The 23389-nt window shown below is 41.5% G+C and overlaps 1 protein-coding gene across 4 annotated transcripts in view; it reads right to left on the bottom strand.

Moving 5' to 3' along the window:
• The window catches only part of tcf7 (transcription factor 7), a 119993-nt gene that overhangs the window by 64301 nt on the left and 32303 nt on the right, over positions 1–23389 (bottom strand). For 3 of the 4 annotated variants that reach the window (XM_037120109.1, XM_037120110.1, XM_037120111.1), the window contains exons 3-6: positions 22807–22882; positions 17130–17435; positions 16684–16762; positions 15277–15383 (exon numbers count right to left, since the gene is read on the bottom strand). In XM_037120109.1, the coding sequence (XP_036976004.1) occupies positions 15277–15383; positions 16684–16762; positions 17130–17435; positions 22807–22882 (568 nt within the window). Of the gene's footprint in view, positions 1–15276; positions 15384–16683; positions 16763–17129; positions 17436–21758; positions 21892–22477; positions 22542–22806; positions 22883–23389 lie in introns of those variants that run through there. The other variant, XM_037120112.1, reaches the window with a different exon arrangement.

Genomic DNA, 23389 nt, shown 5'->3' with positions numbered 1-23389 from the left:
CAAATTTTAGACTAAACTAGATTCACACGCATAATCTGCCCCAACATGGCTCAAAATCCCTCGTCGTCTCCTCCATAAACAAGCTGAAAGAAAACATACTCGAAAAGGAGCAAATAGCTCTCCATTAAAAATGGAAAAGAAAAAAACATAAATAAATACAACATCAAACAGCTCAGCCAAGCCCAGAGAGACAGCTGCAAGCTGAATAGGTTGGTGTGTTTACTGGGGAAAGTAGCCTCCAGCTCACTACAGATGTGCTGTGTCACCACTGCCGGCTATACAGTTACCACAGGGCTAAGCTAGTTGTTGAAGGTCAGCCAATGCTTCGAAACTGTAGAGGGAGCTACGGTGTGCTAACTTTTTTCAAGTTGAAGATGTTTTATTCTTCTTTATCGGTCCAGCTTGTTTTTTTGTATGTGCACAGCAGCTATGTATCATTTGCTCGGCCACAACATATGGTTCACATATACATTTTGAAGGAAACATTTGTATTTGTAGTTCCTCTATTAATTTCTTCGGGTTTATGACTTAAATTAGTCACCCATCTGCACATACGTTTTGAACAATGTGCAGTGTTGAATGGTTGTGTGTTCATGATGTAAGTTAGTATGTCAGTGCGCATGAGGAAGAAGAGGAAGTGAAGACAAAGAGTACAGCTGATTTAGTGTGTGTATGCTGGTGTGTGTGCAGTAAATGAGCGCATGTTTTCAGTTTGTATGGTAGCACAGTATAACTGGTGTGTGGGAATGTTGCATGTATGTTTATGAGTCATGTGTGTCATACATACATACATACATACACACATACATACACACATACATACATACACACATACGGTGGCAGAGGCTGCTTCCTTCCCTCTGCAGATGAGTATCATACAAGGCAGGATTAGACTTCTGCCTGTGTGTGTGTGTGTGTGTGTGTGTGTGTGTGTGTGTGTGTGTGTGTGTGTGTGTGGTGATCACAGCCATGTGTGCTGGGCTGCTTCATGCGGCTGTGGAGGCTCCAGCTGGTCTGGGCAGAGCCACGGGCACGGGGTGGAGAGGGGCGGAGGAGGAGGAGTATGGGGTTTGACTTTCGTTCAGTCGACTATTTTTATGAAGACTATTTTAATAAAGTGCACATTAAAATGATGATGAAGGTCGGCTGAGGTTTGGTGGGTGCGAGGAGCGGTGGTCACCACAGAACATTATCAATTACTAACATCAACACACCAAATGCGGATGTTTACTCACACTAAAAAAGCACATGATGATAAATAATTTTCTGGTCCGTTGCTGAGTGAGTGAGCAGCCCTCAGTTTGTTACCATGGTACTCAGATCATTAAATAAGACGCCTGTCAGGTGAGACAGGTGAAGAGACTCAACAAGTTCCATATGAACACGATACATCACGGCAGGCCTTCATGATGCGACGTAATGAAAAAGTGCAACGTTTAAAACATCAGTATAATAAACAGTCAGTCTGGAAATGTGTGTATCCTCTTTCTGGTGATGAGTTAGATGAGAAGTTGACGACACACCACAACACATGATAAATAATCTTTTATTTTTGGTGCTGAAAGGTGGATTCTGTTCCCTTTGGACTCAGCTGCTTTCTGTGGTCTCACATGTAATGGATGGATGTGAGCGTGACATCGATCTTCTTGCTGAACTATCTGCCAGAAAGCGATTAAGTGTATTCCCCAAAATGTCAAACTGTTCCTTTAACTGCTGTAAGTCTGACAAGTTACAGGACTTCAGGGAAGGACTTTGGGTTGAGTTGGTTGAACTCCAGGTCGCTGGTTCTTGGGACTATTCTCGGCTGCAGCCCTGATACCATATCATTCAGCTAAGTCTTATTATTGTCCTTCGGTGAATCTGTTGATAATTTTCTTGATTCACTGTTTTGTTGTTCAGGCAATAAAATAAGAAAATATTTAAAACTGCCAGTGTTTCTCAAAGCCAAACATGTCTCGTTTTATCTACAGTTCAAATATTTTGTTTTACTGTCACAGAGGAGTAAGAAACATAAAGAGCAAAACATTAATATTCAATAATGGAATCATTTTTTTCAGAGTAGTTGGCAATTAATGTAATAAATGACAACTAATAGATTAATCATCGCAGCGCTTCATGTGATTAGACTTGAAACTTGTGATGGAAAATAATTTAGGGTTTGTTTTCAGTAAATCAAAAAAGGTCAAGTCAAGGGTCGGGAAACTCTGCACCACAGCAACCTTTACACCACCACAACAAGTGAATCTAGCAATAGAAGTAGCTTTTTAATTTGATATTAGAAACATCTACACAACTGCAATTATTCAATTGATGACGAATATACTGGCAACTATATGGCGTCATTTCATATTCATTCTCGGGTTGAATATTTGCAGCTTTTCTTTTGTCTTCTTTGACTTTAAAAAGTACTTATTTGAGTTTTGTAATGTTGTTCCGACAAAAAATATAAATGATGATATAATGACTAATGAATAAAATAAAATACACTATTTTCTGACACACAAAAAAAGTAAAAAATGTCTTGGTAATCACAGCACTCGAGGCTGCTTCATAAAGACAGATTCACATGTAGAGATCACAGGCTGTCATTTGTTCCATATTTGTACTCGCACTGAAGCAATTCAAGCAACAGCAGAATATATTTCAATTCCCAGATATTAAAAGCAGCAGGTTAGAAAGTCGGGATGTACAAGGAGATAAGAATGAAGTCAGCAGATGTGACAATAATCAAAGCACAGTATCAGATCCACACTTGAAAGGCACTCACACACACACACACACACACACACACACACAACCAGATGTGGAGTTTGTTGGGAACACACGCACACATCTCTCAGTAGGAGAGTGTAAACAGGTTGTAAATTTCCTCACAGGGACAGATGAAAGAGGCAGCACGTGGCAAATTGTCATGTACGATCACATACGGTCGTCACGCTCACTGTGTTTGCAAACAATAGAGGCGCTCGCACACACGTGAAGCTGAGAGCCGGAGGAACCGGATCCTCCCGATGTTTCACACGTGCTGCTTTGGCTTTAGTAAATCTGTCTGTCCAATCTAAATTGCATGTGGCGTAATTAGAATTGTCTGCCATTATTTCCTATGGTTCAACATTCTTTTTTGTTTCTTTGCTGCCTCAATCTCGTAACCGCCTTAACTTTCTCCTGTGCAGCTTTGAATAATGAAAGTCATACATGAACCTGAATGTACGAGCAGAGATGACTGAAGTTACACGCTTTCATGTGAAGCTAAATAACACCTTTATCTCCTTGCTGATCTCGACCGGGATCATTGTATAGAGTTAACTACTTATCCGGGAAATCTTTTATGTCATCATTAATTAAATACAGTCCATATCAAAACCTCTTTTATCAAAATTACTTTTTCATGTCAAGTTGTTTTAAATGATGTGACAAAAAAGTACCTGAGATTTATTCTTGTAACTGTCTTTGAAAAAAAAAGGAAAAAAGAAAGGTGTCACACATGATTTGGTTTCCTTTTTATGGAAAGTACAGAGATTATGATTGTGTGTGTGTGAGTCTGTGTGTGTGTGTTTCTGTATGTAGAGTGCGAACCTCTACTAATCTAGAAAGATGGCGACTGCCTTTATGAAACTGTTCGAGGAGCTGATTATTGACAGTAATGAAGAGGAAATGAAACAAGACTTTAATTCCCATAGGTCACATGATTTCTAAAAAAAACAAAACAAAAAAACGAGAAAAACACAACACTCTCACTCTAACAGAAACCCACAGAGAATAATGACCTCGATACCACTCGATTTCCCACAAAAACAACTGCGAACCGGTCAGGAAGTGGATTTCCCTCCGACATCAGTGTTTTCAGAGAAGATGCTGCAGGTTTCTAAACGGCAGCTTCAGAGCGGGACGAAATAGAAATAAACTTTCTGTTTCGCTTGCTGCATCCCAACCTCAGGTGCCATTTCACCCGCTCTGTGTGGCTGCATGTGGATAGCTGCAGCTGTTACTCCACAGTGAACTTTAAACTCCTCGCTGACCAGGAGCAGCAGAGGGAGGAGGGACTCGGCATGGTTGCAGGTTGAGAGTTTGGCCCACTGACCTACAAACTGTGGTGATGTGGGTCTGTGTGTTTATGAGCTGTTTAAGGTGACCGGCTAAACAAAGCAGCCACATGTTCGTTCAGGGGAGCTGCTGAACATCCAAACGTGAAAATAATGACCGAGTACACCTGTTAGTTAACTTCTACTGCTCACTTTCTTCAGATATCATTCATTAGATTGAGATTCAGAGGTTTTTCTAAATTCTTTAGAGTTAAAAGTTATTAAAAAGACACATTCATTTTGTTTGTATTGTAGACCGACAGAAACTCCAGTGTTCTTATAGCTCCTGATAAATCTAATTTAACCTGATAATACCTGTGTTACGTCAAAAAGTTGGTCAGTTAGTTTAATCTTGAATATTGCCAGAACCATGTTAAAAGATAACCTTCCAGAAAGAATAACACACACAGACAAACACACACACACACACGGCTTGCAGATGTCGGCTCACGATTCGAAGATACGTCAGAAAGATGTAGTAAGGGGCACGTTTGGGAAGACGTCGCCAAGACTTCGGCAGTTGGTTGGCGTTTTGGCTCTCGTGGCGACGGCTGCGAGACATATGTGCTATTTGGACGCGTCTTTTTTAACTTAAGCCGGACATGTTGATTACGGGGTATTACAACAATGACTGAGGGCACCAAGAATGCCTGAATTTCAAAAGCATGCCGCAGGAAAAGCTTTGGATAAACTTGTCTGCATGAATTCATGTTGGTGCAGTGATTACATTTTGCTGTAGCACGACTGTCCGTTGTGTAGGGCTGCAAATAAACATTGTTTTCATCATCAAATTATCTGTCAATAAAATTGTCGATCAGTGATTCCCAAAGCCCAAGATGACATCCTCAAATCTCATGTTTTGTCCAAAACCCCAAAGATATTCAATTTATTATCATAGAGGAGAAAAGAAACCAGAAAATATTCACATTTAAGCTGCTGGAATCAGAGACTTTTTGTTTTATTTACTTTCAAGTCTTCTGTTCTGTCTCTCTGTGTGATCTGAGCTGCTTGCTATCATCAGCTAGTGAGCTCAGTTAGCAGTGCAGCTAGTGGCCCTGGGAGCTTGGAACCTTGTTACACTGTTGGCAGTGTAACCAAGCTCGGTAGCCTAACATCAAAACTGTTACTTCTTAACAATCTGATGAACTATTTTCACGTGTTGAACTAAACTTCTAAGCAAGCTCCAATGGTAAACACAAAATTGTAGACAAACTTTTTTCAGTCTCCACTTTGCCACCCGGAATCAAAAAACGCCATTCAAAAGTTCTTAATGAACCCAAAGATGTTTTGAGCTCAACATTTTTTACAGACTTTGCTCTTGTTTCAAATCAACAAACTGTGTGTGTGCAGTATGAGTGAGTAGATTTATGTGAGTAGTTTCATATCTACTGGTGTGTCGGGGGAGAGCCAGTGCTGTTATTGATTAACTACATGCTGAGAACACCCATCCTGGAGGCCCGGACAGCCCTCTCTGTAAACAACACTACAGGGGAAACGGCATGGTTTCACTCTACAGGCCAATGACTCACCTGGGTGCATCATCCTGCAACACACACACACACACACACACACACACACTTCTCACAGAGACCTCACAGACAAACACTGGAGCCTAAATAAAGAGTCGCTTCTCGAAACTTGCCATCCGTCATCCTCCGTATGTGTTTCTGTCTCTTCTCTTATGAAAGTTTTAATAAACCGCAGCCTCTTTGTTCAAATGAGCCAGAGGAGGGTGTTTCTTTTCCAGCTATCTCGCCCTGTGCTGTAAAGCAGCAAATTCCCACTTTTGAGAAACTGGAACCAAAAATGTGTGAAACTTTTTTTTTTACTTTATTAATGACTCAACGATTATCTGAAATCATTACAGGAATGTCGTCTGAGCTGCGGCTCCACGACAACAGCTTGGAAATAATCCGAGGTGCTGCTTTACGGCACAATCCGATAACTTTACAGCATTAAAGAAAGACTTCACTTCACTGTCTGATGAAGAGTGAAAAGGCAGATGGAAAAAAGAAACATCCTGCAACATGTTTGACCTCTAGCATCCTCTTGGTGACAGGAAGCGTGGGAGGAATTATGGGAAATGTGGTCTTAATCTAGAGAAACACTAGCACTTACAACACCGCATGAGGTTACCAACCGTCTCAACTCCTTCTGCTATTTTTTTTTTGTTGCTTTTTTTCCACAGCTCAGAATCACAATTAATCTGATGAAGGGACAGCACATAAGATGTTATCTGGATAAACATGTCTGAATGTAAACAGAGTTAATAATATCAAACAAACCAACACTTTCTTCACAAACACCTGTCTTTTACTGCCCCCCCCCCCCCGTTCCCACCTTCCCTCGGCGCCGGAAAGAAATAAGTGGATGAATAATTACAGGTATAAACACCTCGGGGCCATCTGAAGGGGGTTTTTCTTCTTCTTCTGATATTCTTTTAAACATTTCCGCCTCTTGAAATACTCTTCTGAACAGTTTCTCTTCAGGTGCCTTCACAGCCGCGCTACTTCAAAGCCGAGGGGCGCGATGAGGACGCTCTTATGGTCATTTGTATTTTAATCTTCCCCCCTCCTCTTTCCCCCTCCCTCTATAATGCTCTCTTTACCTCTCTAGCCCTCCTTCTTCAAACTCTCTCTGTACCGTCTGTTTATCTGTCTTCAGCCGCATCTATTTTGATCTCCTGCTCATATTTCCTGTCCGTCTTCAAAGCAGTGGTTGCTTCAGTCTACCTGAGACTGTCTGAACTAGACACACATACAAAGACACTTATTATTTAAGGATTCTGTAATCTATTAACACATTAATGTGATGCTCATCACTACAGAAATACATTTTGACGACTTAATTGACAGAAGGTGTGGTGGTTTAAGTATGTAGACAGTAGAGGTCCCATTAGGATTTTCACTTTTGATAAGAACAAAGTTGAATTGTCCATTAATTGATTTGTAAGTCAATTAAAGAAAATGTGCTGGTTAAAACACTGCTTAGAGCTTCTCAAATGTCAATATTTGGGAGAAATTTACCATCATTTTATGATATCTTAAAGGCTAAAAAGCAATTAAAAAGCAACTTCTGTGCTGTGCTGGAAGCCAGTCATTAGCTTATGTTAGCAGACTTCATTTTCTAAACTAATGCATTGGCTACTGTTGCTTTCTGTGAGCGGACAGGAGAGAAGAGGTGAGACGGGGAACTCGAGAAATTGTGAAATTCTGGGTCTCATCTTTCACGCTGCCTTACAATCTGCTCACATATGGGCACTAAAACATTTATTTATAGGCATATATTTCTACAATTTGTTACACAAACCGCCTTTGATTAAGAAAATAATTGACAGCTGAATACTGGATATCAGCAGCAGCTCGACTCCTCATCGGGTCAGGGAACCACAGAAGCTCCAATCCTTTACAGGCTAAATCAATTTTATTTCAAATTAACTAGCATTGTGAAGGATAACAGCAACCCTGCATAATATCAAAACATCAAACTTGTGCAAAATTGTGTTTTTCACACTTCTGAAGGGCACTTTCAAGGTTGGAGTCCAACATTTTGTTATTAATACTATTAACCATCACATGTGATGTGTATGAGTAATCTTCTCCTCCTTCGCTGATCTCAACACAAAAAGAAAAAGGGATTTTTGCATGTTTGGCTGAGAGCAAGGCTGGAGGATTTTCTGCCCTATCATCAAACTCATTTCACTCCATAATCTTAGACATATACAACCATAATCTTGCACTTACATACGTTGCAACAATAGCAAGGTTAAGACTCTGCCAGCTCCTCTATCCGCTGGAAACTCCAACACGAGTAGTAAACTGTTTCAACAGGATGAACAGAAACAAGAATGTCGCTTTAAACGTATGAAGTCTTGACAGACTATAAATTTAAAACAAAAAGTTCCTTAAAAAGAAATCTGTAGATGCAAGATTTCCATCCGACCCCGGCTTTTACAGCCTTCTAGTGAAAGCTGCTTTTCTTTTAGGCCTCTTAAATCTGAGTGGCTGGGTCCTTATCGTAGCCAGTCAGAGGCAGGGAGGCCCCAGCGCCGCTCATCCCAGCCCCTGGGTCTGTGTGAAGGGGGGGATTAGGGAGGCCTCAGCCTGTGTTGCTGCCATTGTTTACAAGGGGACTAGGGGCTGGCTGAACAACCCCCCTGTCAACACCGCAATACAATGGGAGACAAGGAAGTGGCAAGATCCTAGAGACTCGCACACACACATGCCATTCCCTTGATCTTGGAAGGATCGACTTGTTTGGGAGATACGAGGAGGAAAAGGGGGGACAGGGAGGGGAGCTTGTTAGCGACGGCAGCTGATTTCTGAATGGATATGAGGAAGAGGAGGAGACGCATGAAAAGTTTATGGGCTAAAAAAGGCACAAAACTAAAAGCAAAAGCAAACAAGATGTCAGTTCACGTGGGGAAATATAATCAAACTGCTCTATCGCTGCATGAAGTTCCCGTTTGGTTCAGAGAAAAGCTGTGAAGGGGCATTTTTAAAAACTGATAGAAAAAAAAAAATCTTCAAAAAACACACTGCAGCTGAGCCTTTAGAGTCTCGCAGATGACAAAGTTTTACCCCTACCCTTCCCAAACATGTAAACTGTCTCTACGTAAGTCTTCCTGTCACTTTTCAATTTTAGTCTGTGAAACGAAATGTCAAATGAACAGGAAATTCCCCCAAACATGACAATGACAGAGCTGTTAAACACCGGCTTGTAAATTCCAGTGACTAAGTTTACATGCTGCCAAACAGCGCTGAAAACAAACATTTCACCGCCTTCCCAAATTAAATGGTTAGAACAGTAATCCCTCCACGGTACGTGTCCAGGTACAGCGAGCGGGAAAGTGTTTCAGAGCGGTGTGTTGTCTTCGCAGCTTGTTGACGTCTTCGTGTGACCACAGCTTCCACATCAGAGGGAGTTTCACAGCCTCTCTGACAGTGAATAAAAACTGCTCACCGCCAAAATATCAGACGCTCGCTTTAATTGCTTCATAACTTTTCAGACAACGACCTGCAAACAGGACGGGCTGAGCGTTTTCTCAGTCCGGCCATCAGAGTGTCTTAACAATCAGCTGCTGCTTCATCACAACTTCTCACTTTTTCAGGTTGTCAGAGGCAAAGATCTGTTTTTGACTGAATCCAAAAGGTTCAAACTAAACAATAGACTGACAAACTACAATCATAAAATAAAAAATAAAAAATGTTTGGTAAAGGTTATTGATTCAAATCTAGTCTGAGCACTTCCTACATCAAAATATAACCACTAACCACGGATCAATCCTTGTGAGTCACCGCCACCTCAGAAAATGTACAGAAATTGTTTTGGTTTTAGAGGACGGGCTACCCACCGATCTCAGCTGTCAGGAAATGTAACTTCTTCTTCTGCTACTTGATTTCTCCACAAATATTCCACTAATAATCTGAGAGATAGCACAATCGGCAGAAAAATGCCTCATGTGAGAAGAAGAAGAAGAGACTGACCCAGTTGGAGAGGGGTAGTGTAAACCTTTGATAATCTGTTCAAAATTCACGCCCGTAAAAAGTTTCTCTGGTTGGAAGAAGCGCATTCTTTCAGTGCATGTTCGCCCCACGTGAGGGCAACGAGTCACCTGAGTCATACATCACTTGCGACAAACAAAAATATCAACTTTAATAAGGGGTTTGTCTGTTGTAGCCGCAACCATTTTCACCCAACAGATGTTCCTCTGTCAGAGACTCTATCTGGTAAACCACCAAAAGTAGAAAATCGGCTCCAAGGACTCTGTTGCTTTTTCAATAAACTTCATGCCCAAACAATTCCCGTCACGTGTCGCGCAGATTAAAGCTGCCCAAACCACTCTGGGCCATGTAAACAGGCATCTTATTGGTAGGGATGCGTTCATGATATTCAAAATTCGAATAGTCATTGGATAAGAAAAATGCGAATAGCTCATGTTTCAACACAAATCACCAAATATGCACAGTCGTTTGAGAGGAGCACCCTGCAGAAAGTGTGGCACTGTCAGCAGATCAGCAATCAATGGCTCACTCTGTCAACAGAAGTGAGTTTGATGATCGATGAGCAGAGCAAACAACGGCCCTCCAGATGGCGACTAAAGAATCAGCTGAACAGCCTCGTCCCTCCCTTATCTGAAGACGAGCGGGAGGTCGACGTTTGACTACCGAATAGCATTTTTTGCTTGAAATGCCCATCTGCACTTTATTCATCGTCAGTGTGTGCGGTTAAGTTGGAATCACAATGATTTTGATTGGGTTTAAGTAATATATCGTCCATGTAGACAAATCATCAAAAGCCTTCATAAGAACTGTTCGATCCTTGAGCCCACAAATAAGGTTTTGTTTAAATAAGTTTGGTCTGAAACACATCCTGTTAATAACCAATACCTTCTACTAATAGCAGAAATTTTAGGGGGAAGCACGACTTAGTCATCTGTGTAAGGATCTCTTTTTAAAGGCATGACCGTGAGATTATGGTAAACTGATATTGATGCAAAGCAGCGCTATCAGACTTCAACTCTCTTTTTCCCAGCTGCCCTCTGCTTTTCTCTACTCCTTCTTCTACTTACTGCTTTCTCCGTCCACTTTCTACGAAAAACGCCTTCGCAAACCATAATCAAGCATTTAACAACAGCAGCTATAAACACTGAGAAAGCTCAACTGTGGATCAACACAGCAAAATATATATTTGCTCAGCCACACAGCAGCAATCCCAGCAAGTTGCTCAAAATGCCACCCTGCAACTGAGAAATGAATCGGGATTCCGTCTACGTCTTCTGCCTTTCTACGGTTGTTATGACTTGATGTCACACGGGAAGAAAATTTGATGACGTACAGCTGAATCAGAGCGGACAGAACCAGCTGACGAAAAAGAAGATTGATGGATGGAAAAGGCAAAAAAGGAAAATGAAGAAAGATGGCTGGATGCTGAAGAGAGGAAGACGCTCAGTTTTTTTTTTTTTTTACAATCCTCCCTCAGCTGGGGTTTGACTCCTGGAGATGACAAAGACTCATGATCCCTTCTGCTGTAATCCACACAGCCAGCAGAAGGTCTAACACACACACACACACACACACACACACACACACACACACACACCAGCAAACATTAGCGCGTAAAACACACCATGACCCCTGGATACAAACACAAGCCTATGGCAACAAACTCGAGGAGGAAAACATGAAGATGAAGACTCACACACACACCCGCACACACACAAGCCAAAATTGCAGATACCGTACAAACTACTTGCAGCACACACAAACACGATGTGCACTGTCTCACACACTCCGGATAAAGCTTTATCCAAAGACAACAAGGGAGTTTAGTCACATCTCTGAATCCCACAAATCTCCCTCTCTGGCCACTTCCTCTGAGGGGACAGCTGATATCTACATTAATATAACAACAGTGAAGCGTCCCATGGAAGCCTGTAATAGGAGCATTATCGCTGAATGGGATGAGGAGGGAGCAGCCGCTTCCTTTTCTCAACAGAGATTAGAAGCTTCAACATCAATACTAGAATAACAAAGGGTTCGATTTATCCGTCTTTTTTTGTCAAATTCACACAATCTTGTTTTTCGGAGAACATGGAGAATAAAATGTTAATCTTCTTGGAACAACAGCAGCTCTGGGAAATGCATCGTGACCCCCCCCCATGGTCGACATCAAACTGAGACAAATGTTCATCCTTGGACGGATTCTGATTCAAACCTTCATTCTGAGTGTACTAATACTCAAAAAGCAGAGAATAAACAAATGTGAAAATAGTCGAACAGAAACATGGCATTATTAGATTAGTCTTGTACAACCCACGCAGTCTGCCCAGGGGAGGACACAGACAGACAGACAAATATTACAATTAATATCTGACTCACAGTCATTCAGCTGATGCTCTCACAATGACTTCAACAGGTTAAAGAGGTTTACAGGAACACACAGAGCTTTTTTTGCCCTTTTTGTTGGTAAGAAAAAAACATTCAGTCTCGCAGTGAAAGATTACCGTCGCTGCCTCTTTACCGACCGATCGAACAAACAACTCACTCACAACTCTGGACTTCTGGGGAGTTTTCTTTGTCTAACAGGAGCAGATATAAAAACCAGTATTAATTATTAATAATGATTATTATGGATTAATTGATAGATTATTGTGTTGAGTGATCATTTGCCTTATAAAAACACTTGACAACAATTCCTCACATGTCTTCAGGCGTCCTGTTTCGTCCTAGCAACAGTGCAGGACCCACAGATATCCAACGTACAGTGAGAAACACAGACAAATAGCAAGAATCAGATAATCTGCAGTCAATGAACTCATGAATACTCAGATTCAGTAACTAAAACTCAATCTATATCTATTTTTTTATGTATCAACCTTCAGCACTATTATTAAAACCAATGACAGGATATATCAGCAGTAAAAACCATAGGAGATCAGTGAAGACTGCATAAAACTACTAGAGCCAAAACAGTGTGTTGATTATTTTGATTGACAGTAAAGATTCTCAACAATTCTGAAAAATCCTCTTCTGTCTCTCAGAATTTGAATATTTTCTACTTTTTCATGATTGTTACAAAGAATTTAGTAGAGTTTCGTGCTGCCCGTCTGTTAAAAAAAAACACAGATCCGCAGGCGTCAACTTGCTCTCTTTGACGTCATCACATTTTATAATCTAAACAATCGACCGCTACTTTAGTTCCGAGTGCCAAAGCAGTGAGAAACTCGCAGTGAGGAGAGAATCGTTCAAAGTCGTGATGCCAAGAAGACGGACGGACGGCAGACACACACACAAAGACGGAGAAGCAACATGCGTCGCCTTGTCCCATATTAACACTGCAACACTGGGAAAACACCAAACACAACCCCCTCTTTTCTGTCAGTCTCCCAGACCTATAGTTTCCGATCCATCTCTTCCATCCATAATCATCAGCCCCGCTCCTCTCAACCCTTTCAAGTGCCAGGTAGACGGGGGCCTGATATGCCGCTACCGCCTCACAACCGGCGGGCTAATTACAAGGGAAGCAGCAACAAGTGAGCATTGTGTGGAGTCTCGAAGACACACGGGGGGGGGGGAAGAAAGTGCTCTTTATCTTGCCACCACCACCACCACCGCCACCAATCCTCCCCACCCCACCCCTACCAACCATCCCACCCTCAACAAAAACAATCTGAGAGGCTCTGCGGTCGGCACTCCAGGGCCGGAGAGAGAGAAGAGATTGTGAAACGAAGGTGAAAGGAGAAAGGACGCGTTGATGAGCCACACATGCCATCACCGCGTTTGTCTAACACGATGCCGGATGTGTCGCATTATGCAACGATGTGTAGAAAAAGAAAATACGCCATCTTGTACTTGCAGTTCATTCACTTAAAGTCAATGTCAGTGTATGTTTGCGAACAACAGGCTTAAGCAGAAGGGGATTTCCTGCTTTTGATACCTTCCAAAAAACTATGTAGTTTTGGGAAGGAAATCAGAATGAGAAATCTCTGACTGATTTTTTTTTCTATGCTTGAAAACACTAAATGAAAGTACATATTGCCCCTTTAACTGTATGAGCAAAGGCGTGACTTCCATAGATGCCATTGCACTGAAATGAAAGTATTCTTGACAGGAGCTAGAAAAGTTGATTTAAAAAAAAAAAGTCAACTTTAACAACCGATTTAAAATCTCCCATGACCATGCTGGTTCTTGACTCGTTCTCATAAACACTATCTGAGACTTCAAGGTGTCATTAGCAGAATCGTTTTGCCATAAATTAGATTTTATGATACAGCAGATTGCTCATTCACTGTGCGTGTACATGTGATCTGTGAAACACGAGCAGGAGGGGGTTAATTCAGGCAACAGGATTACGCAGCACGTGAAAAATGAATTAGACACAACCGCTCATGTTTGGCGCAATTAGTCAGCCTATCCATGGATATTGGTTCTTATGGGTGACTTGAAGGGATTTTCTGATTTATTTCTCAGGGCTGTCTGGCGACATGAGTGATACTCGCTGCCTTGACATCCTTCCATGAGTCTTTCTGGTGTTTGTTTTGGCGGTTTAACACTCGGAACAGCTATTAAGGCGGCAACAAACCTCTTGTCATTCAGGCACGGATGAAGATGGAAAACGTCATGCGAAACGGTTCCTGATGATGACATCAATCATATTCCAACTTCGGCAAAAAAAAAAAAAAAGAAGAAGAAGAAGAAGAAAAAAAGCCGTAAACAAAAACAAGCTCTGTCTCTGGTTTCCTCTCATGAGGCTGCGGCGCTGAGCGTGTTTTTAAATACCGCTTCATTTCATGAAGGCAGTTAGGGTGGGAAACAACACAGTTCAAAGCCAAATCACAACTGGTGCAGAGTTTGTCACTACGATCTCACTCTGACACTGCCTCCACTGAGCATGAATCTCTGCCTTCGCTGCATTAAACTACAGGCGCGATGGTGTTATACACCAAAATAAATTCAAAGTTTGTATTCTGAAAGGGTAAAAGAAACGGTCCTTTGTCTTGTAACTGCAATAGATCTTGATTACATATTTAAAGATGCATGACTGCAAAAAGACTGGGTTCATCCACATCTGTATAAAGAGATAAAAGAAAAAAAGGGTTTTGAATATTATAGATCACACCTTTGAAATTGATCGCATCCAACTAGTAAAATGCCACTGATTTTTAGGCGGATGAAAGTGGAAGTAAGCTCATTTGCAAGACCAGATGCACAACAAATTAAATGCAAATTATGAGGAAAAAAGAAGAAACACCCAAAAGAAGATTTTAATGCCTTTATCCAAAAAAAAAAAGTCATAAAAGTCTCCACCACTTTCCATCTCTGTTTTCCTTTTTTTTTGTTTTTAATCAAACTCCGGCTACTGAAGATCTGATTTCTCCTGCCACAAATACAAAACACTCGCCAGGCTCGAAACGTTTCCATCCCTGCATGTCTTTCAGCACCAGCAGTGGCTATTACTCAAAAAAGCTCATCAAATAAAACTCCTCCTGAAGACAAGGAACATGTGTTCTGTGTTTGAACTTGATACCAAATGGAAGCTGAAGTGCACAAATCTCACTCTGGAGTCCAAAGCAAGGATGTTAAAACAGAGGCGCAGATAAAGACCTCAAGCTGCCCCCCGCAGCAGCTCACACAAGAAACCATCATCAGAGGCGCTTTAGCCAGCAGGACAGAGAGAGCAGAGGTGCACTTACAGATGGAGAGACGGAGCTGTTGGGGAGGTAGGGGTCAGGCAGCATCAGGAACGGATACCCCGGATACGTTGGTGTCTTGTACATGCCTCCATCTTGGTGCTTCGACACTGAGAAACAAGAGAGAAACTCCATAAATTCAAAAAAAAACAAAACAAAACAAAACAATATAAACACTTCTAACAAAACTGTTTTTTGAGGACGGGCGTCGTCATAAACTAGATTTTTTTAAAGTCATATCAAAAATAAAAGTCAAACATGAGGATTAAAATAATGCTCGCTTACTCCCACAATGCTGCTGTAAGACTCAAAGTTAAAAACCCTCCAAAAATAAAAGACATGCATACGAAGTAGGTCAGCTATTTTACAAGTGTCCTCCTTACTACATGTTATATCCTTGTATGAGGGGCAGACTACAATACTTGAGACAAAAGCGTTACAACCGTCACCTTGCCTGAGAGGCGTGAACTCCTGGAGCCTATGTGCTAATTTATCTCCCACCAAACACCCATATTGAGCATCAGAGGGCCTCTCAGTGGGTCAGCTATAACCAGGTTACACCTGTATGAAGAGATGCACACTGAACTTTCTTCTCTTCTTAACCGTTAAACGCTTGCTGAAAACTTTTTATTAGAGTAAATGCGATCAGCAGGAAGGGATTTTTTCACAAATGGAGAGAAAGAACATGTTTTCCCTTTTTGGAAAATGAGACACAAGACCTACAGAGACGCCTGTAATTAACACGCCGTGTATACGCTCTCTAAACGTGCCCTCTTCTGTTTTTGGGTGGCAACCCTGAAGAAAAGAGTTTGAATAAACATCTGAAGGACACAGGTTGAGGAAAAAAAAAAAAACATGTCTGCACATCCGAAGTGTGTATTTAGATGAATGAGCACACTCACAACAAGAGGACATCATGAGGTGAATCCCTCATACAAGCTGATTCTCTCACTGTTTTTTATGAATACATTAAACACATCCAGGGGTCCAGGTTGGGCTAAAAATAGACATTCAGAGCTGTTTATTTCTGCTCGAATCTCTCTTGAAGGGGCTCTAATGAGAGACAGCATCAGAGGAAATCTCTCCACCACGTTTCAGAGATGTGAGAGATAAAAAAGCTGCAGAGCTGCAGACATGACGGACATCTTTTTTTTTCTTTTTGCAGCATACACCTGAACGCAACTCTCTGAAGTTTAGAGGCTGCAACACGTGTCCCCGTGACCAAAACACTGCTCACACAGCGGGGGGCAGGAGGAGGGCTGCTTTACCGTGCCTCAGCTGTATTTTTAGAGATAGTAGCAGCTACTAAAAGAAGAGAGAGAGAGTGTGTGTGTGTGTGTGTGTGTGTGTGTGTGTGTGTGTGTGTGTGTGTGTGTGTGTGTGTGTGGTTCTCCTTCTGCTCCTTCTTACCGCCGTCGAGATGCTCCCGGTGTTTCTCCGCGAAGCCCCTCTGCTCGCCCTGCTGCTGCTGCTGCGCCCGTCTGACCGCCTGCAAGGGACCGACAACAAAACACACACGCAGCGGGGTCAGACACTCCCGGAAAGGAGCCATATATTAAAATAAAGAAAGAAAGTTAGAGAGCTCAGAGGAAACACAACCACGCGAGTGTTACAGCAACTTTACTGTGCGTTTTCTTTTTGCTGATATGGCATCCCTGTCCTGAAGTAAACACCCTCCAAGTCGCCTCGCCTGGAAATCTCACTCACTGTAACCCTGAAGGCATTTCTCTCTTTTTCCTCCCCGCTTCTCTCTCCGCACTCATTCAACGCTTGTCAGCAGCGTGTAAAATAAAACAAGCCTCCAGACACTCACACACACACAGGCACGCAGACGCACTCACGCTTCTGGCACCTACCGCCGCGCTCGGACTTTGATTTATTTCCGACTCGTTCACCAGGGAGGACTTGAGGTCGGCCAGGTCTCTCTCCGTGAACGCGTTTTCCTGGATCTTCTCCTCCTGCTCCCCTTCGTCTTTGAACGCTATCATCTCATCATTCGCTCCCAGGTCGTCCCCGCCGCCGCTGCTGAGCTGAGGCATGTCTCCTACTTCTTCTTCTTCTTCTTCTTCTTCTTCTTCTGCTGCTCCTTCTTCTTCTTCTTCTTCTTTCTTCTTCTTCTTTCTTCTTCTTCCTCCCCTCCTCACCCTGCGATGGATTATTGACTTTAAAAAAAAAGAAGAAGAAGAATAAATAAATAAAAAAAAGTCTAAATAAAGAAAAGAGTGTTTGCTGTTAAATGTCCTCAGTCTGGGGGCGCCTCCAAAGTGCAGAAACCCCCCACCACATGCAGAAATGAGGAAAAGTTGAGCGGTGGCCGGCTGGCTGGTCTGTCTGTGGAGGACTGATGTCTCTCTACAGCGGCTAACAGCTCATCTGAGCCAAGACGAGCCGAGGAGTCCCGACATCAAAGGGCGCCGACCGGATGATTGACAGGTCCGATGACTTGTTGGGGGGTTGTACGATTGTTTCGGCAGAGGGCTGAGCCTCTTAAAGAGACAGCGCCTCCCCGAGCTCAGCCCGAGCAGCCTTATTCATGACCTCCAGGGGCGCGTTCACGACACCCGCGGTCCCCCCACCCACCCACCCTCGGGCTGCTGAGGGGTGCCACCTAAACTTTCACTGGGTTCAGAGCCAAACACTTCACATGTGTGAAGAGTGGTGACAGGAAACAATGTTGATCCTCCTGATTGTGTTCAATACTGTAGTCAGGACTCCTGTAATTTAAGGCAGCAGTGATGGAATGTAACTAAGTACATTTACGCAATTGCAGTATGTAGTTTTTTTTGTAGAGTGAATTCTAACTAACATTCTCAGTGCAGACATGTGCAAAGAGTGGCGACTGAGAATAGGATTAATCCTGGTTGTTGAGTTCATTACTGTGGGCAGGAGTCATTATGATAGTGTGTTGCTGTTTAGGTCAGTTATGGAATGTAACTGAGTACATTTACTCAAGTACTGTATTTAATGGGCAGTGTTGCAAAAGAAGCAGTGATGGAATGTAACTGAGTGTACACACACAAATACTTTATTTACACTGTACTTTTGAAGTAAAACAGTACGAAATGTATGTAACTAAGTACGTTCACTCAAGTACTGTATGGAGTGGAGTAGAAACTAGGAAACAAGATTAATCCTCATGGCTGTGTTCAGTATTGTCATCAGGACTCATTGGTTTATGGCAGTGTTGTAAAGGAAGCAGTGATAGAATGTAAATAAGTAGATTTATTTGAGTACTGTACGTAATTTTGTAAAGGAAATTCAAACTAACATTCTCAGTGCAGACATGCGTGAACAGTGGCAACAGGAAAGAATGTTAAGACTCATTTGGTTTGAGGCAGTATTATAAGAAAAGCACTGATGGAATATAATTAAGTACATTTACTCAATTACCGTACTTAAAGGGGTGCAGTAGTTTTGTAAAGAAATTCAAACTAACATTATCAGTGCAGATGTTAGTAAAGACCGGCTACAGGAAACAATGTTCACTCAGAATATAAACAAAGTAGAACATTATGAAATGTATGTCACGAAGTATATTTACTCAAGTACTGTTTGTAGTTTCATAGAGGAAATTCAAACTAACTCTCTCACTGCAGACATGTGTGAAGAGTGGCGACAGGAAACAAGATAAGTAGTTGTATTCAGTACTGTGGTCAGGACTCATCATAAATGTGTGTTCTGGTTTAAAGCAGCAGCGATGGAATGTAACTAAGTACATTTACTCAAGTACTGTACTCAAATGTGCAATATGTAGTTTTCTAGGGGAAATTCAAACTCAGAATATTAATATTAAATCATAAATAAGGTAAGAATACAAACTCAGAAGTCATTCAATTTTCAAGAACTGAATAAAGAAGCAGTTTTCAGAGGAAAGTAAGGTAAAATAGTTTGAAATGAATGTAACTATTTATTTTAACTCAAGTACTGTACTTAAAGGGACACTGTCATTTTGTGGAGTAAATTCAAACATTCTGAGTGCAGACATGTTTCAAGACTAGCAACGGGAATCAACGTTAATCCTGATAGTTGAGCTCAGTACTGCAGTCAGGACTCGTGGTCAGGAGCTGATAATAGCTCCTCCTCGCTAAACTGCAACAGCAGAAATGCTACATACACATTTACACGGAATTAGAATGAAGTATGATATATAATGGTACAATGGGTTTTTTTTTTATCATTAACTACTTTTGATTAAATTCATTGTCGTTATATTTTTCAAATTAAGGACTTTTTGCTAATATATTGCTATTTTAACTTTCGAAGGAAGTGAACAAGTAACTGAATTTTGAAATATTTATAAAAATATTGACATTTTAGTCAATGTCATTATTTTGGAGCTCCGCTGTAATCCTTCACACAAAGTTTGCACGGAATCAGTTTGTATGTTTTAGTCACCAACTGACTTAAAACTGGGTTTATCTCCACATGACAGTGATCCCACTGATGCCATGTTGTCCATGTTGCTGTTTTTCCAGTGATTCTCTCTCTGCATGATTCTCCACTGGAGCTTGAGTTGAGGTCACATGATCGTACAGTCACCAGGATTTTGATTTTAAGTATACAAACCTTCAGCATCACTTAAAGGTGCATCAGTGGAATCGCTGAATTCAGAAATACTAAATTTGGCTTCATCAGCTACTCTACTGATACCCAGTCCATAAGTGTCACCGCACAAACATTTATGAATTGATAAATAAGAACTTTTTTTTTTTTAACCTTGCTATTAATCTATTATTGCTACATGAAATCTATCAATAGACATAAACATTAATGTAGTGAACATGCTGACCCACTATGCTATAAAAACAGCTGATATGCGCTTCTATATTTACATCGGCCATTTTCAGCCACTAACAACGTGCAACACATTTGGCTACCTTATCAAACTGATGACAGTTTACTTGCAAAATACACATAACAATTGCACAGAAACTTGACTTTCACTTTGTTTTGACGGCTGCCTGTGTCAGCTGTTGCGGCGCAGAGTGGATCCTATCAGCCGCCTCTCGGGTTTGAAAAACCCCGCCCTCCGTTTCTCGCCATGAGCGCTGCATGAAGGATTAACCGTTACCCCGTGAGCGAACATACAATTATAGTGATTAATTTCTGCTCCATTAAGAAAAATGAGACATTTTATGTGATTCTTGTAACTGTGTCTGAGGAGCATCATCATCATCATCATCATCATCATCATCATCATCATCATCATCATCACCACCACCAAGTTAGCTGATAAGTTTGGTAATTATGCATTGTGAGTTTTACTCCCATCCCAGCAGTCCCTTTTGTGGCGGCTGCTGTCACATTGTTCAGCTGGTAGTTTTCACATGTTGGAACAAAAACCTCCTCATTTGCATGGACAGAAAAGTGGCAGCTCAGGCAAGAGGCAGCAAAATGTAGGACGTTCTGTGAGAAAACATCAGAAGGCACGGCATGCTCATCAATAACAGATACACAGCATGTTTCTGGCTGGTCCTTACATCCCCCAGATTTTGTAACACTCTCCGAAACAGCAAAAAATGTTAAGCTATTGCAACTACTTGATTGGAGGAGGGGAAGAGGAAGGAAAAAAAAAAGCAAAAAAAAAAAAAAAACACAGTTCAAAGATGTAGACTCGAAGTTCTGATTTCTTATCCAACTCGTAACTTGCCTCCCCCTATTTTCCTCCCAATGCCAATGCATTTTTAATGCTGATACAGTAGCGAAGCTGGTCTTCAGAGTTTTTAATTGAGAAATATTTATACACTCCCATGCTGTGACTTAATACGCGACTTAATCTGAGTCGGTTGCCTTGAATGAAAATGATGATCCACAGCTGGGAAACAGAATTAAATACAAACAGAAAATGGGCCTGGTATTTGCATAAAACTGCATATTTATACAATATCGTCGATGCATATTAATAAAAAGATTAAAATGAGCGCTTTTAATGTATGCAAATCTAAATTATAAATGAGTTGTTTAAACTCCTTGTTTATTCGCCTTGATTAAATATAGACAGCTGTTTTTCCGGAGAGACGGCACCTCTCCTGCGCGGGCCACGCCGCCTCGTGAGCTCGCCGCGCTCTGATCTCGATCAGTTTCCCATGAATATCTGCTCCGATGGTTACGCACGTTCATCACATGGGTTCACAGGTTCACCTAAGGATGAAATCTTACCGATACACTGAAAACGCACAATCCAGAAATGAACACACTCTCTCTCATCACATGCTTTCTCTGTTGAAATACTATGAGGCGCTGTGACCTACAAACGCTCCCTCTTTCTCCCTCTTCATATCATATGTCTCTTTCTCTCAGACAAACACACACACACACACACACACACACTCTCTCTCTCTCTCTTTTTATGCTGTGAGCCGTCTGATTATTCTTGTCAGATCAGAGTGATATTTTAAGTTCACACCACCTTTTGCCTTATCAGTCCAGAGTTTTTGTGACTCACTCACACTCATTCACACCCTCTCTCATCATCTTTTTTTTACCTTGAACTCTAATGACTTCTGTGACATCAGATCTCATCTGTTGACAGGAAAGGCCAAATAAGGTCGTGTGTAAGGCTGCTGTGACCTCAGAAGGCGAGCTTCACACACACGGGCGCAGACATGAGTGCTATATCTGAACAAGACAAAGGCTGCTGTGGTTGAACTGATAGAGGAAATGTGTTTGATGCAAAGATGTTTTTATTGATCTAACGATTATGGAAATGTAGCAGAGCAAAACATTATTTGACTTTGCGTTAATACTAAAAATAGACAATTATCTAATTTTTTTGGGGGGGGTTTTAGGTTTTTGTCACCCTTCTCTCTGTGTTTTCTTGGGAAATACAGGATGATTTATCTCTCCAAATCTTAAAAGTGATTCAAATAAAATTAGCAGGACGTCAGGAGAGCGCAGACCTCCACCTAAGATTTACCAAACATTTCTCCTCGATATCTCTGGCGGAGTGTACGTTAGACAATTAACATTTGGATTGCGAGCAGGAATATCATTAGTTTTGTTTACCTACGTTTTCTTAGACGCGCCTTATTTAAATAGAGCCTTGTTGCAACTGCGCCAGTTCTCTTGCGAAACCACCACTCTGGTGGGCTTTCTGTGTGAAGTCTGAGCAAACCGCATGTGTCAACTACCCTTTAAAGATTCCTGGTCTCCTGTTAAAGGGATAGTTCTCCCAAAGATTTAAATTTAGCCATTATCTACTCACCTCTGCATTCATGGAGAGTCCGGTGAAGCAGTGCACAGGACATTTCTGGATCTTGATGGGGACTTGTTTGAAAAGTACCAATAAATAACATAGCATTGGCTCCATGGAGATCGTCAGGTATACATTCCAGATATCTTCAGAAGCCTGAGATCACAGGTTGTCTTCAAAAAGACGGTATTTACAGGGAAATCTTCAGAAAATGTTTTGTTCTTCAAAACTTCACCTGATTTTACATTAGCAAGAGGCTGAGTAGATAATGCCTGATTTTTTATTTCTGGGTGAATTTACCCTTTAAAGTGGATACATGATACTGAGCGGTATGTCGTCACCTTGTCATTTGGATCCACTCCAAATCTTAATGGATTCTCTTCCTTGACGATCGGGGCCAGTGGGCTTTCGGCAATCCTGCAAAAAAAAAAAAAAAAAAGAAAAAAGAAAAAGAGAGACAAACAGAAAGACACTGGACTGAAACCAAAACCTCCCGGGTGGACAAGGGAACTAAACACTGTTGAACTGGTGCCTGCAACCTGTGATGAGTGTGGTCGTCTGTAGGCAGTGGTGATAGGTGATATAAGAGGACACAGGGTCACATCTTTCCAAACCCAAACATTTGTTTAGACAAAAAGCTTCCTGACACCCCTCAGTGCAAACATCATCACCACCGTCAGTATGTAAAGCACTTATTGAGAATGAGAAGATCGTTTCGATAAGTCGCTTTCCATTGCTCAGTCACTGGTGGGGGGGAAATGTTTTCCTCCTTAATGTTTTTTTTTTTTCAAAGATGAATCACAGTTGGTCGAAAAAAGATTATATACTGAGCTTTCTAAGGAAACATCAGGCGCATTAAAGCTGCAGAGTAATTAAATCATGTCCTTTCATTGGGGTTAAGCCACATCCAAGCGAACAGCTCTT

Source organism: Acanthopagrus latus, chromosome 13 (assembly GCF_904848185.1).
Source record: "Acanthopagrus latus isolate v.2019 chromosome 13, fAcaLat1.1, whole genome shotgun sequence".
Classification (NCBI taxonomy): domain Eukaryota; kingdom Metazoa; phylum Chordata; class Actinopteri; order Spariformes; family Sparidae; genus Acanthopagrus; species Acanthopagrus latus.
This window is presented reverse-complemented; position numbering and strand designations above follow the sequence as displayed.